Here is a 16,766-nt window from a genome sequence, read left to right on the forward strand (position 1 = left end):
ACTAGGGATTTATGGGCTCATTAACACTGAGCAGAGAAAGATGGATGACACAACTGTCATCATGAAATCTGTAGCCCCCCTTGTTTCATAACTCACTCTGAATCACCCCACCTCCCCCAGGCCTGTTCTGTTGTTGGGAGATTGTGGCTTTTACAACACTCAGAGGGACATTGTTTTCACTGAACAACTTTCTCCCATCCTCCTCCATCTCCCTTTCTCCACCCATATCTTTTTGTAGTGGAAAAGCAGGCCACTACCTGAAGCAGTAGAGGAAGAAGCAGGAGGATTTGCTTCTCTCTTCCACACAAGCAGTGAGCATGCTCTCTCTCGGCTTCTCACTGACTGACTTGTCTGAGATTCTGTGACTGACCTGGGGCTTTTGTCAACCTCTTCGAAACGAATCAAATAAAATAGTATTGGTCACGTACATATATTTAGCAAATGTACTTAGCAGATGTTATCGCGGGTGTTTTGCGAAATGCTTATGTTCCTCGTTCCAGTCTTGAATATACACTACCGTTCAAAATATTTGTCCATGAAAATAACATCAAATTGATCAGAAATTTAGTGTGGACATTGTTAATGTTGTAAATGACTATTGTAGCTGGAAACAGCTGATTTTTAATGGAATATCTACATTTATCAGCAACCATCACTACTGTGTTCCAATGGCACGTTACGTTAGCTAATCCAAGTAGATAATTTTAAAAGGCTAAAAACCCTTTTGCAATTATATTAGCACAGCCTAAAACTGTTGTCCTGATTTAAAGAATCAATAAAACTGGCCTTCTTTAGACTAGTTGAGTATCTGGAGCATCAGCATTTGTGGGTTTGAGTTTGAGTTTATTTTTACAGGGACAGTGCACATTAATCAACGTTTCAGTAAAAGTGCCGGTTTTAGCCAGCCGGCTAATTTTCAACCGCAGTCCCTGGGCAGGTTATTAAAAACAATTACAATATAGACAATAGCAACATAGAACAAGCAAGACATAGCAACATAGGACAAGCAAGACGTAGCTAACATAGAGCAAAAAGTAGCAAGACAAAATTCATAAAAGCAACAAAGTGTTTCCACACCTCACAAGCTACAGTTCAATTTCAGGTTCAAAATGGCCAGAAACAAAGTACTTTCTTCTGAAACTTGTCAGTCTATTTTTGTTCTGAGAAATGAAGGCTATTCCATGCGAGAAATTGCCAAGAAACTGAAGATCTTGTACAACGCTGTGTACTACTCCCTTCACAGAACAGGGCAAACCGGCTCTAACCAGAATAGAAAGAGGAGTGGAAGGCCCAGGTGCACAACTGAGCAAGAGGACTCGTACAATAGTGTCTAGTTTGAAACAGAAGCCGCACAAGTCCTCAACTGGCAGCTTCATTAAATAGTACCCGCAGAACACCAGTCTCAACGTCAACAGTGAAGAGGTGACTTCGGGATGCTGGCCTTCTAGGCAGAGTTCATATGTCCAGTGTCTGTATTCTTTTGCCCATCTTAATCTTTTCTGTTTATTCGCCAGTCTGTGAGATATGGCTATTTTTTGCAACTGCCTATAAGACTAGCATCCCGAAGTCGCCTCTTCACTGTTGACGTTGATACTGGTGTTTTTCGGGTACTATTTAATGAATCTGTTGACGTTGTGGGAAAGGTTATTTTCCTGGTACCACTCCATCGCCACGCAGTCATGGGTGAACAGGGAGTACTGGATGGGGCTGAGCACACACCCTTGAGGGGCACCTGTGTTGAAGATCAGTGTAGCGGAGGTGGAGTTGCCTACCTTCACTACATGGGGACGGCCCGTCAGGAAGTCCAGGACCCAGTTGTACAGGGCAGGGTTCAGATCCAGGGCCCTGAGCCTAGTGTTGAGCTTAGAGGGCATTATGGTGTTGAAGGCTGAGCTGTAGTCAATGAATAGCATTCTTGCATACACTACCGGTCAAAAGTTTTAAAACACCTATTCATTCAAGTGTTTTTCTTTATTTTTACTATTTTCTACATTGTAGAATAATAATGAAGACATCAAAACTATGAAATCACATAGTAACCAAGAAAGTCTTAAACCAATCAAAATATATTGAGAGATTCGTCAAATAGCCACCCTTTGCCTTGATGACAGCTTTGCACACTCTTGGCATCCTCTCAACCAGCTTCACCTGGTGAACATTTTGAAGAAAGTAAGGTCCAACAGACTGGGATAGGGAGATTGAATATGACTGTAAACACTACAGCCAGCTGGTCTGCACATGCTCTGAGGACGTGGCTAGGGATGCTGTCTGGGGCCAGCAACCTAGCGAGGTTTAACACACTTAAATGTCTTTCTGATGTCAGTCATGGAGAACCGGAGCTAATTACAATAATGATTGATTGGATTTCTTTACCACGGGAACGTCCTGTTTATGTTTCTGCTTATAGGAAGGGATGAGCAGAATGGAGGCGTGATCTGATTTGCCGAAGGGAGGGCTGGGTGGGCCTTGTAGTCCCAGAAGGGGGAGTAGCAATGGTCAAGAGTCCTCCATGAACATGTAGCGTAGGCAATGTGTTGATAAAACTTGGTAGTTTTTTCCTCAGATTTGCATTAATAAAGTCCCCAGCTTGATTAAATGCAGCCTCGGGTTATGCAATTTCCAGTTTGGACAAGATCCAGTGTGGTTTCTTTAGAGCCGTCGTGGTGTCTGCTTGAGGGGGAATATGCACGACCGTGACAATGACCGAAGAGTATTTTCTCTGGAGGTAATGCATTCCAAATCGGGAGAGCAAAAGGACTTGAGTTCTTGTTCTTACCACAATCACACGTTAATCATGAAACGTGGGAGGAGGGTAACATACACCTTTGTTGCTCCTTGTTTCAGCGAAGTGCCTTCGGTTGCCTAGGTAACACACCTCCCTGCAACAGCACATGTAGTCAGGAGCAGAGAAGAGCTGAGGAGAGGAACATTTGCAAGTTATTTTGCTGTTCAAATGATTACAATGGTGATTATAGTCATTTGGCTGAAAAATAACCATCATCCAAAATTCCAGACGGTGACAGCCCTGCTCATCACATTCTGTTTACTTTTCTCTTCCTTAAGCTCCTCTCCCAGCTCCCTCACAGCATGCACATTCCTGATTATCTTTACATAGCTCATAGCATTGAGATTTAAATGGCAAATATCCAAAAGCTGTGTATTTAGATAGTGTTCCAAATATAGATTGTTTACACAAAATGTCTAAGCTAAGTGTTGAAATGCACCTTTTATTCTATTGTATTCATGTATGCCCAGGCATATTTTGGAGGCACGTTGCCAGAACTGAATCTTGACAGTAGGTTCTCTGAGACTGGATTCTGGCTTTGTGAGATTAATAACACACACACACGAACGTGCATACAAACACACACAGACCACGTCATCACCAGACTTTCTTTTATTTCTATTGAAAGAGTGGTGTTTGAAGCAATCTGCCTGGTAACAGTACTGAGTGGTGTCTGAAGCAATCTACATGGTAACAGTACTGAGTGGTGTCTGAAGCAATCTACATGGTAACAGTACTGAGTGGTGTCTGAAGCAATCTACATGGTAGCAGTACTGAGTGGTGTCTGAAGCAATCTGCCTGGTAGCAGTACTGAGTGGTGTCTGAAGCAATCTGCCTGGTAACAGTACTGAGTGGTGTCTGAAGCAATCTGCCTGGTAACAGTACTGAGTGGTGTCTGAAGCAATCTGCCTGGTAACAGTACTGAGTGGTGTCTGAAGCAATCTACATGGTAACAGTACTGAGTGGTGTCTGAAGCAATCTACATGGTAACAGTACTGAGTGGTGTCTGAAGCAATCTGCCTGGTAACAGTACTGAGTGGTGTCTGAAGCAATCTGCCTGGTAGCAGTACTGAGTGGTGTCTGAAGCAATCTGCCTGGTAACAGTACTGAGTGGTGTCTGAAGCAATCTACATGGTAGCAGTACTGAGTGGTGTCTGAAGCAATCTGCCTGGTAACAGTACTGAGTGGTGTCTGAAGCAATCTGCCTGGTAACAGTACTGAGTGGTGTCTGAAGCAATCTGCCTGGTAACAGTACTGAGTGGTGTCTGAAGCAATCTACATGGTAACAGTACTGAGTGGTGTCTGAAGCAATCTGCCTGGTAACAGTACTGAGTGGTGTCTGAAGCAATCTACATGGTAACAGTACTGAGTGGTGTCTGAAGCAATCTACATGGTAACAGTACTGAGTGGTGTCTGAAGCAATCTACATGGTAGCAGTACTGAGTGGTGTCTGAAGCAATCTGCCTGGTAACAGTACTGAGTGGTGTCTGAAGCAATCTGCCTGGTAACAGTACTGAGTGGTGTCTGAAGCAATCTGCCTGGTAACAGTACTGAGTGGTGTCTGAAGCAATCTACATGGTAACAGTACTGAGTGGTGTCTGAAGCAATCTGCCTGGTAACAGTACTGAGTGGTGTCTGAAGCAATCTACATGGTAACAGTACTGAGTGGTGTCTGAAGCAATCTGCCTGGTAACAGTACTGAGTGGTGTCTGAAGCAATCTGCCTGGTAACAGTACTGAGTGGTGTCTGAAGCAATCTACATGGTAACAGTACTGAGTGGTGTCTGAAGCAATCTGCCTGGTAACAGTACTGAGTGGTGTCTGAAGCAATCTACATGGTAACAGTACTGAGTGGTGTCTGAAGCAATCTACATGGTAACAGTACTGAGTGGTGTCTGAAGCAATCTGCCTGGTAACAGTACTGAGTGGTGTCTGAAGCAATCTACATGGTAACAGTACTGAGTGGGGTCTGAAGCAATCTGCCTGGTAGCAGTACTGAGTGGTGTCTGAAGCAATCTGCCTGGTAACAGTACTGAGTGGTGTCTGAAGCAATCTGCCTGGTAACAGTACTGAGTGGTGTCTGAAGCAATCTACATGGTAACAGTACTGAGTGGTGTCTGAAGCAATCTACATGGTAACAGTACTGAGTGGTGTCTGAAGCAATCTACATGGTAACAGTACTGAGTGGTGTCTGAAGCAATCTACATGGTAACAGTACTGAGTGTTGTCTGAAGCAATCTGCCTGGTAACAGTACTGAGTGGTGTCTGAAGCAATCTACATGGTAACAGTACTGAGTGGTGTCTGAAGCAATCTACATGGTAACAGTACTGAGTGGGGTCTGAAGCAATCTACATGGTAACAGTACTGAGTGGTGTCTGAAGCAATCTACATGGTAACAGTACTGAGTGGTGTCTGAAGCAATCTGCCTGGTAACAGTACTGAGTGGTGTCTGAAGCAATCTGCCTGGTAACAGTACTGAGTGGTGTCTGAAGCAATCTGCCTGGTAACAGTACTGAGTGGTGTCTGAAGCAATCTGCCTGGTAACAGTACTGAGTGGTGTCTGAAGCAATCTACATGGTAACAGTACTGAGTGGTGTCTGAAGCAATCTGCCTGGTAACAGTACTGAGTGGTGTCTGAAGCAATCTGCCTGGTAACAGTACTGGCACACTGGACTCTACTATAATGGTCCTTTGCCTCCTTTGCCTCCTGTCAGCTTCAAGTCCTCACACAGTCAGACAAGTCCCTAATGGAGGTCTCTCAGGATGTTATTATCCATGTGCCCACAGTACCACTCATTCACAGACCCACTTAACTCTGCAGCAGATTTGGGCTGTGGATACACAGCCTCCCTCCTCTCTGTGTAATAGCTCCTGTTTGAAATGGCAGCAGCAGTCTGAAACAGTAGCTAATCATGCCTGGGCTCAAAGGGAAGGCTCACTTCCTGTAATTTGGATGTACTGTGGGATGTGGATAATTTCCATTATAATCACCGTTCACATTCTGCCAGGTAGGTTTAGGTAGGAGTGTGGTAAAGGTGCCAAGAAGGCCCACTGCGTTGTGTGTGTGTGTGCGCCCCAGGGACAGGCACTTTAACTGTAAATAGCAACATTTAATTTGCCATCAAGGTGAAAATGGTGAACTGTATGTGGGTTACATACTGTGTGTCTGTGGTGCTTTGAATATACTGCTGTTTTTCAGAGGCATACCTCTACCTACTTTTTGTACCTGGCTGTAGCCAGCTTCCTCTCGCTGGCAGGTAGGCAGTGTCTCGAAGCTCTAGTACGCTTAATATAAATATTCCATCTGCACCTTGTTCTCTCTATCTGTCTCTGTCTTTCTCTGTCATTTGCTCTCTCTGCACCCTCCCCCTTTCTCACTGTGTATCTCTCTCCCAAGCATCATTGCACTTGCGTAATGTGTCTTTAATGTGATTTTCTCTCTTCTCTTTCTCCGCAGAGCGTTTTGACCACCACTGTCCCTGGGTGGGGAACTGTGTTGGGAAGAGGAACTACCGTTTCTTCTACATGTTCATCCTCTCCCTCTCCTTCCTCACAATCTTCATCTTCGCCTTTGTCATCACACATGTCATCTTACGTAAGTAATTGACAAAGATTGTACACACACACATACACACCACCCACACACACCACACACACGTCTTCCTCCTGGTTCTGGTTGTGTCAGAGCAGTGAGCCAGCAGGCTGTAAGTGGGCGGGCGTTGTGAAGCCCAGCAGTATTCTGGCTCCTTACCATCCCCCCAAGAGTGAGCAGATAGTAGAGTCTGTGTGAGGGCGAGTGAGTGATGGTGAGGGCGAGGATGACGGCTGAGAAAACAACTGGAGAAAAGAATGGAAGTCACAAATTAACCAACAGAGAATTCTCTCTTCAGTTGATCTTTCGTTTGTATCCTTCTCTTGATTTTGACTGTGGGCAAAATAGAAATGCTAGTCTCCTTCTGAAGAGAAGTCTGCTCTGTTTACAAAGTGTTATATTGACTCTGCCCACGTCACTATAACAAGGTTACCAAGCCCCTCTCCTGTACAGCCCATATAATTATGGTAGTCCTCTCAGAGTAGCTGTGGAGGGCACCTAGCTAGAAACACCTGCCACTGTTATGGATGAGACGAGCAGCACAGAGATCAATATGTCTCTGGTGACCGAATTAGGCTAGATGGCCGTATTTGATTGTGCTCCTTCTCCTCCCCTCTCTATCCTGTATCCCAGATGGCAGTTAAAATGTAATGGCAATTAAAGTGGGTGCGCTCTGTCTTGCTCAGCCTCAGCATAAACTTGCTGACTGAATTTTTAAAAAACTACTAAGTGTTTGTGGCGTATTATAACCAATCCGCCCTGCATCATTATGTGTACACACAGCACAGGGAACGCTGTACGCCACTTTATACTCTGAAGGCTTATCACTATCAGTATCTTGTGTGCCAGTACAGACGGGTTGTCTTCTGCTGCTCTCATAATCCTAGCCTATTAGTCAAAATGCTTCACTGTAGACTAATGATATTGTCTCTTTTTGAGAGGTGCTCTCACTCCCTAACATAGTGTCAGATATATTGTAGGTGCCATGGTATTTTGACCTTCTAACTGGTGTTATATGTTGTCAGCTTTGAGAGGGTATTGTGCTCTGTCCCCTAGTAGCCTACAGTACATCGGGCTTCGCTCCATTCAAAGCCAAGCTCTGCGGCTGACCTTTCACCTTACTCAGTCTAAAGTTGTTTTTTCTGATTTGATTTAGGAGGTTTTAGATTCTTTAGAATGTTTAACCGTTATTAAACTTTCGTCTCTCACTGCAGGATCCCATCGACAAGGGTTCCTCAACGCACTCAAAGACACTCCTGCTAGATATCCTTTCTCACAATGGTGTTGTGTATGTTTTCTCTCTCCTCTTCTGCCTTCTCCTGCCAGTCCCTGCCTCTTCCATGCTGTGATCTGTCCTGTTCTTCAGCTTTTCTGTGCATGACTGCTGTCCCAACTGGTGCCTCTGTGGCTCCCTCCCTCTCATCTAAATTGTCTCGATCTCACTGTACAGTATCTCTCTCCCTCTCCATCCTCTCTCCCCCCATCTCTGTGTTGTGTTCCAAACAGCAGGATTTGTCTTGTGTCTTCCGAGAGGTTGACAGCTGCCTGGGGTGGAGTGGATGACCCTGTGGGTGACCCTGTGGCCACTACTGTTCAAAATACTACTAGAAGCTAGCTGCTAGCCAACCCATAGTCTCTGCACAACTGCAGAGGAACAGTAGTTTTGCTTTGATTTTAGGGCCAGGCATTTTTTTCTGCCCAGATCAAATAGTTATTACAATATATGTATTTTTTATTTATTGGAATGCTTTTCAGTTTTAAGCCAAACAAAAATGCAAGTCCTCAGCATGGAACTGTTCTATGATTTCCTTGTCTACTAGTGTCACTTCTCTGTGCCTCTCACCTCCCAGACAACTGTAGGCTGTATTCTCCATTTCAGCGGCCCGGCCCTCAGGTAATCTATAATCTGCCAGCCGGGCTGCTTGATGTGTGAGTGTGTCTCTGTCTGTCGGGCTTCATTTGTCTGTAGGCATGCTGCTGCTCTCTCCTCTCTCAGGGAGATAAGAAGCACGTCAGGCCCTCTGGTGAGGAACCGTGTGGCAGGCTCAGCTGATAACACAGCAGCCCAATGTTGTACAGCAGCACAGTGCTTTAAAAAGGCATGCAGGGGATGAGGCCTGACAACATCTATCTCACCAGTCTCCTGTATGTGAACAATGACATCCTTTGCTTGTCCTTGAGAGAGGAGCGGGCAGAAAGTCATCATGGAGGAGATGGTAGTTGGATTAACTCTAACCTGCCTGTGTGTGTTCTCTTTTCTTTTAGGGTATGTATGGGTGGCAGGTAGCCTAGTGGTTAGAGTGTTGGTCCTGTAACCGAAAGGTTGCTGGATCAAATCCCTGTGCTGGCAAGGTAAAAATCTGTTGTTCTGCCCCAACAAGGCCGTCATTGTAAATAGGAATTTGTTCTTAACTGAGTTGCCTAGTTAAATAAAGGTTAAATAAAATAAATGTATACATGTGGCTGTGTGTGTATGCAAGGCTGGCACAGGAGTCAGGACATAATAACAGTAGTAGTAGCAGCCCAGGGGAAGCACTTTTACATAACTCCTCTCACTGGGTTTAGGGTTTGTCAGTATACTGTATTTTACAATGTACTGGTATTGATGCATGTACATGGCTCATCGCGCTCTAGCGACTTCTTGTGGCGGGCCGGGCGCCTGTAGGCTGCCCATGTCGTCAGTTGAACGGTGTTTCCTCCAACACTTTGGTGCGGCTGGCTTCTGGGTGAAGCGGGCGGGTGTTAAGAAGCGCTGTTTGGAGGACGCGTGGCTTGACCTTCAACTCCTGAGTTGCAGTGATAAGACAAGATCGAAAAAGGGGGTAAAAACTAAAAACAATTAAAATAATAATAAATCAAAATAAGGCATAGATTTTTTGCTCATATTGCGCAGCCCTGGAAATGATCAAATACCATCATACCGCTCAAACTCTGATCTGCTGCTGCTCCTGATTCTGCTGCTCCTGATTCTGCTGCTCCTGGTTCTGCTGGTTCTGATCCTGATTCTGCTGCTCCTGGTTCTGCTGCTCCTGGTTCTGCTGCTCCTGATTCTGCTGCTCCTGGTTCTGCTGCTCCTGGTTCTACTGGTTCTGATCCTGATTCTGCTGCTCCTGGTTCTGCTGCTCCGAGTTCTGGTTCTGCTGTTCCTGGATCTGCTGCTCCTGGTTCTGATCCTGATCCTGCTGCTCCTGATTCTAATCTTGATGTTGCTGCTCCTGATCTTTGAGGACACTGTTCCACTGTACTACCATGCTGTTTCCAGTCAAGTGAACAGAGGGCCAGGCAGGCTAGCTTGAGTAAGGACATGCATTGGCAGCAGGTCAATACTGCCCTTTCCTTTCCTCAACTCTGTGTGTTTGTAAGTATGTGAGGGAAAGAGAGCAGATGTGTGTCTGTGAGTAAGAGAGGGTACCTGGTGTGAAATAGCTTTTCAATCGGTGATATCACTCGCTCTGAGACCTTGAAGTATTTTTTTCCCCCTTGCATTAGTGATAGGTAACAATGTTTTGTGGGAGGCAGTTGTTGTGTTCAGAGGGTCCCGAGCCCAGGTTGGGGCAAGGAGAGGGATTGAAGCAAACCTGTTTCAGGAACATGCACCTGTTACACTGTCCTATGCGACAGCTCAGTATGTGTCACGTTTTCCTTAACCCTTTGGTCACTGTGCTGGAGGTGGTGGTGTGTTTCTTCTCTGTCTGGTCCATAGTGGGACTGTCTGGATTCCACACATACCTGATCAGCTCCAACCAGACCACAAATGAAGATGTGAGTACATGGACACACACACTCACTCTCTCTCTGCTTCACAAGTTAAGAGGATTGGTAAGTGTTTCACTGGATTTCTCTTAAATTGCTGAAGTTCTCATGTGTAAGACATCAGTACCTGCAGGGTTCATCCATACCCCCAGCCATCTCCTGTCTCCTACCAGATTACACAGACACTACTAAACCCCCAGCCATCTCCTGTCTCCTACCAGATTACACAGACACTACTAAACCCCCAGCCATCTCCTGTCTCCTACCAGATTACACAGACACTACTAAACCCCCAGCCATCTCCTGTCTCCTACCAGATTACACAGACACTACTAAACCCCCAGCCATCTCCTGTCTCCTACCAGATTACACAGACACTACTAAACCCCCAGCCATCTCCTGTCTCCTACCAGATTACACAGACACTACTAAACCCCCAGCCATCTCCTGTCTCCTACCAGATTATACAGACACTACTAAACCCCCAGCCATCTCCTGTCTCCTTCCAGATTACACAGACACTACTAAACCCCCAGCCATCTCCTGTCTCCTTCCAGATTACACAGACACTACTAAACCCCCAGCCATCTCCTGTCTCCTACCAGATTACACACACTACTACACCCCCAGCCATCTCCTGTCTCCTACCAGATTACACACACTACTAAACCACCAGCCATCTCCTGTCTCCGACCTGATGAGACAGACACTACTAAACCCCCTCCTTCTCCTATCAGATTAGACACTACTAAACCCCCTCCTCCTGTCTCCTGCCTGATTACACAGACACTACTAAAACCCCCTCCTTCTCCTGTCTCCAACCTGATTACAGACACTACTAAACCCCCTCCTCCTGTCTCCTACCTGATTACACAGACACTACTAAACTCCCTCCTTCTCCTGTCTCCTACCTGTTTACACACACTACTAAACCCCCTCCTCCTGTGTCCTACCTGATTACAGACACTACTAAACCCCTTCTTCTCCTGTCTCCTACCTGATTACAGACACTACTAAACCCCCTCCTTCTCCTGTCTCCTACCTGTTTACACACACTACTAAACCCCCTCCTCCTGTGTCCTACCTGATTACAGACACTACTAAACCCAGGCAGCAGTTTGTTTTTTCCTCTAGTGGATGGTTGAGTTTGGGGGAAGACAACCAGATCTGAGTTTGCCTCATCGCTCACCACTGTAGAGCTGCCTGGGACATTATAGACACACACATACAGGAGGAACTGAAAGTTCCGGTCAAAAGTCTGAGGAAATTGATCTTCCCTTTTTTAAATACAACCACGTTTTTAACCCCTGGTTTATTGCTCTGATTGTGGCTTTTTCTGTTTCAGATCAAAGGGTCGTGGTCGTCTAAAAGAGGGAAAGACAATTATAACCCTTACAGCCACGGAAACATATTCACCAACTGCTGTGCAGCACTGTGTGGACCCCTGCCACCCAGGTAAGGACGGTCCTGTGTTTGCGTGCGGATCTGACACTATCTGGCTCTGTATATTTGGATTTAGCCAGAATGTAACATATGGCACACTCGTCCTCTGTTTTAGAGAAATCTCAAATCCAATAGTTCTTCTCATTCTAGGAGAAATCTGTTTTTCCTGTCACTGTAATTTCCTACATTGTCAGAAAGCTAAAATAGGTCCGTCACACAGAGCTCATCTTGATCTCGCTAGAGAGCTGCTGCTGTGAAATCATCTGCCTGCAGCTATTCCTCATTCAGACCTCTGATAGTACAACGGATTCCAGCACCTCCCACTGAGATCAAACTATGCACATAGAAGTGCTAGATGTAGTAGTCATTGTATCTATAGACTCATAGCCATTGATTGCTTATTAGCTTGTCTTATCCAACACTTCCTTCTCTACAGAATTCGCATTCAGACACATCATCAATATAACCCTTTCATTTGGATTGCCTCACTGTGTGTAACTCATAGTTGAAACCCCATTATTTATTTCACCTTTATTTAACGTGTTCACGCTACACGTTCCCCAAGGGCCCCCCCAAGCTCAACTCAAAGTGGCTCACAGAATGCAAAAATATTCTTAGAAATATTTAACCTCCACACATTAACAAGTCAAATAGCTCAAATGAAAGATAAACACCTTGTTCATCTACTCAGCGAGTCAGATTTCTAAAATGTTTTACGGCGAAAACATAGCACATATGTATGTCAAACCACCACAAAGACACAGACGATATGTAGCCATTTTGTCGAACAAAAGATGCAATCACAAACGCAGGATTAAAAGAAAAATAATTCACTAACCTTTTGAAAATCTTCATCAGATGACAGTAATAGGACATGTTACACAGTACATTTGTTTTTTTCAATAATATGCAATTTATATCCATAAATCTCTGTTTACATTGATGCCATGTTCAGAAAATGCTAAAAAATGTCAGGAGAAATTATAGATAGCTCCGCCAGATAACAGAAATACACATCATAAACTTTGACTAAATATACATGTTCTACATATAGTTAGAAAGATACACTGCTTCTTAATGCAATCGCTTTGTCACATTTCTTTTTAACGTTACAGAAATCGTTCACTATTTAATAATCTGAGACGGCGCTCAGACAAGCAATATTTCTCCACTATGTTGGAGTCAACAGAAACACAAAATTACAACATAAATATTCCCTTACCTTTGATGGTCTTCGATCAGAATGTAGTGGAAGGAGTCATACTTACCCAATACATCGTTTTGTTTCAGTTCGTGTGTAGTTATAGTAGCATAGGCTACCCGTGTCAGCTGAAATGCATCCAAAATGACTTCTGGTCCCGAACAGTTGCGCATCAAAACTTCAAAATTACATATTATATGTCGACTAAACTGGTCAAACTAAGTGCAGAATCAAGCTTTAGGATGTTATTAACGTACAAAACAATTCTCAATTCAACCGGACAATCTGACTTCTTCTCAATTAAGCTGGAACAAAGGGAGCTCTGTGCCCAACGCGCGCCCGAACGCGCATGTATTTTCTCGCGACACTCACTAATTTGCCTGCCAAAGGGTCAAAGCTCGCGGGATTTGCACGATTAAACGCACTACTGATAGAGGACATCTCGCGGAAGACATAGAAACTGTTCCCAGATCCATAGCTGGTTGGGAAGGGTGGGGGCGATGACGTCAAAGTTGCCCCAACTTTCTGGATGCCAAAACTAGTTTGGGAGATTGGCTGCCCTGTGAGTTCTGCTATACTTACAGACATAATTCAAACGGTTTTAGAAGCTTTAGAGTTTTCTATTCAATAATAATTATTATATGCATATATTAGCAATTTTGGACAGATTTTTTTTTCAGTTTACTATGGGCACGCAATTCATCCAAAGGGGGCAGTATTGTCCCGAGCATTAACAGGTTTTAACCAGGTAGGCCAGTTGAGAACAAGTTCTCATTTACAACTGCGACCTGGCCAAGATAAAACAAAGCAGTGCGACTAAAACAACAACAGAGTTACACATGGAATAAACAAACGTACAGTCAATAACACAATAGAAAAATCTATGTACAGTCAATAACACAATAGAAAAATCTATGTACAGTGTGTGCAAATGTAAAAGATTAGAGAGGTAAAGCAATAAATAGGCCGTAGAGGCAAAATAATTACAATTTAGCATTAACACTGGAGTGACATATGTGCAGATGATGATGTGCAGGTAGAGATACTGGGGTGCAAAAAAAGAAATGGGGATGAACAGTGAAATATACCTGCTGGAGCTACGGGCGGGTGTTGCTATGGTGACCAGTGAGCTAAGATAAGGCGGGGCTTTACCTAGCAAAGACTTATAGATAGTGGATTTGGCGATGAAAATGTAGCAAGGGCCAGCCAACGAGAGCGTACAGGTCGCAGTGGTGAGTAATATATGGGGCTTTGGTGACAAAATGGATGGAACTGTGATAGACTACATCCAATTTGCTAGGTGGAGTGTTGGAGGCTATTTTGTAAATGACATCGCCGAAGTCAAGGACAGTCATTTTTATGAGGGTATGTTTGGCAGCATGAGTGAAGGAGGCTTTGTGAAATAGTATGCCGATTCTAGATTTCATTTTGGATTGGAGATACTTAATGTGACTCTGGAAGAAGAGTTTACAGTCTAACCAGACACCTAGGTATTTGTAGTTGTCCACATATTCTAAGTCGGAACCGTCCAGAGTAGTGATGCTAGGCGGGCGGGCAGCAATCGGTTAAAGAACATGCATTTAGTTTTACTAGCATTTCAGAGCAGTTGGAGGCCACGGAAGGAGTGTTGTATGGCATTGAAGCTCGTTTGGAGGTTTGTTAACAGTGTCCAAGGAAGGGCCAGATGTATACAGAATCGTGTCGTCTGCGTAGAGGTGGATCAGGGAATCACCAGCAGCAAGAGCGTCATCATTGATGTATACAGAGAAGAGAGTCTGCCCGCAAATTGAACCCTGTGGCACCCCCATAGAGACTGCCAGAGGTCCTGTCAACAGGCCCCTGATTTGACACACTGAACTCTATCTGAGAAGTAGTTGAAGAACCAGGTGAGGCAGTCATTTGAGAAACCAAGGCTGTTGCCGATACGAATGCAGTGATTGACAGAGTCGAAAGCCTTGGCCAGGTTGACGAAAACGGCTGCACAGTACTGTTTTTTAGCGTGGCTGAGGTGCACCCATGACCAGCTCGGAAACCAGATTGCATAGTGGAGGAGGTACGGTGGGATTCGAGATGGTCTGTGATCTGTTTGTTAACTTGACTTTCAAAGACTTTAGAGAGGCAAGGCAGGATGGTTATAGGTCTGTAACAGTTTGGGTCTGAAGTGTCTCCCCTTTTGAAGAGGGGGATGACCGCGGCAGCATTTTATCGTTAGGGTTCTCAGACGATACAAAAGAGAGGTTGAACAGGCTCGTAATAGGGGATAAGAAAGAGAGGGTCCAGATTGTCTAGCCCAGCTGATTTGTAAGGATCCAGATTTTGCACCTCTTTCAGAACATCAGCTATCTGGATTTGGGTGAAGGAGAAGCGGGGGGGGCTTGGGCAAGTTGCTGCGGGGTTGCAGGGCTGTTGGCCGGGGTATGGCTTGCCAGGTGGAAAGCATGGCCGGCCGTAGAAAAATGCTAATTGAAATTCTCGGTTATCTTAGATATATCGATGGTGACAGTGTTTCCTAGCCTCAGAACAGTGGGCAGCTGGGACGAGGTGCTCTTATTCTCCATGGACTTTACGGTGCCCCAAAACTTTTTAGAATTAGTGCTTCAGGATGCAAATTTCTGTTTGAAAAAGCTAGCCTTAGCTTTCCTAACTGACTGTGTATATTGGTTCCTGACTTCCCTGAATAGTTGCATATCACGAGGGCATTTTGATCCTAATGCAGAATGCCACAGGATGTTTTTGTGCTGGTCAAGGGCAGTCAAGTCTGGAGTGAACCAAGGGCTATATCTGTTCTTACTTCAAATTTTTTTGAATGGGGAATGCTTATTTAAGATGGTGAGGAAAGCACTTTTAAAGAACAACCAGGCATCCTCTACTGACGGGATGAGGTCAATATCCTTCCAGGATACCTGGGCCAGGTCGATTAGAAAGGCCTGCTTGCTGAAGTATAGTTAGGGCTATGGGAAATACTGCCCCCTTTTGGAGGAATGGTGTGCCCAAAGTAAACTAAAAAAAAAACTGTCAAAAATTGCTAATATATGCATATAATAATAATTATTGAATAGAAAACACTCTAAAGCTTATAAAACCGTTCGAATTATGTCTGTATGTAAAGCAGAACTCACAGGGCAGCAATTCTTCCAAACTATCTCTCCCTCCTTAGAAAATTCCCCCAACTTTGACGTCATCGCCCCCACCCTTCCCAACCAGCTATGGCTCTGGGAACAGTTTCTATCTCTTCAGCGCGCTCCCGTCTTACAGTGAGACGTGCAACGGAGAAAATAGCACGAGCTTTGACTGCTTGGTGGGCCAAACACTTGGGTGTCACGAGTTTACAGGAGCGCGCTCTGGAAAAACGGACATTTTTTTCCAAGCTGGTTGAAGTGGGTTCGTTACGTTTGATTTAATCGCCAATTGTTTTGTACGTTAAAAACATCCTAAAGCTTGATTCTGCATTTAGTTTGACCAGTTTAGTCGACATATAATATGTAAATTTGAAGTTTTGATGCGCAATTTGTGACCAGAAGTCATTTTTGGGGTAATTCACCTGAAGATGTTAGCTTTTGCTAATACAAAGACACACCAACTGCAACCAAACGTTATATTAGGTAAGTATAACTCCTTCCACGGCATTCTTGTCGAAGACCATCAAAGGTAAGGGAATATTTATGTTATAAAATTGTATTTTTGTCGAATCCAACATAGTAGAGAAATAATGCTAATGGCTGAGCGCCGTCTCAGATTATTGAATAGTGAACGAATTCTGTAACGTTAAAAATAAATGTAACACAGCGTTTGCATTAAGAAGAAGTGTATCTTTCTAAATATATGTAGAACATGTATATTTAGTCAAAGTTTATGATGTTTATTGCTGTTATCTGGCGTTAGCTGCTGGAGATATTTATAATTTCTCCGGTCATTTCTGCTGCATTTTTTGAACATGGCTCAATGTAAATGGATATTTATGGATATAAATTGCATATTATTGAAAAAAACAT

General features: G+C 44.3%; 1 protein-coding gene across 7 annotated transcripts in view; it reads left to right on the forward strand.

Annotated features, from left to right (window-relative positions):
• LOC135508343 (palmitoyltransferase ZDHHC14-like) overlaps positions 1-16,766 on the forward strand; it is an 86,715-nt gene that overhangs the window by 60,242 nt on the left and 9,707 nt on the right. For all 7 annotated transcript variants that reach the window (XM_064928457.1, XM_064928456.1, XM_064928458.1 and 4 more), the window contains 4 exons: positions 6,243-6,380; positions 7,592-7,640; positions 10,037-10,139; positions 11,476-11,585. In XM_064928457.1, coding sequence (XP_064784529.1) covers positions 6,243-6,380; positions 7,592-7,640; positions 10,037-10,139; positions 11,476-11,585 — 400 coding nt within the window. The remainder of the gene's footprint in view (positions 1-6,242; positions 6,381-7,591; positions 7,641-10,036; positions 10,140-11,475; positions 11,586-16,766) is intronic.

Source organism: Oncorhynchus masou, chromosome 21 (genome assembly GCF_036934945.1).
Source record: "Oncorhynchus masou masou isolate Uvic2021 chromosome 21, UVic_Omas_1.1, whole genome shotgun sequence".
In the NCBI taxonomy this organism is placed as follows: domain Eukaryota; kingdom Metazoa; phylum Chordata; class Actinopteri; order Salmoniformes; family Salmonidae; genus Oncorhynchus; species Oncorhynchus masou.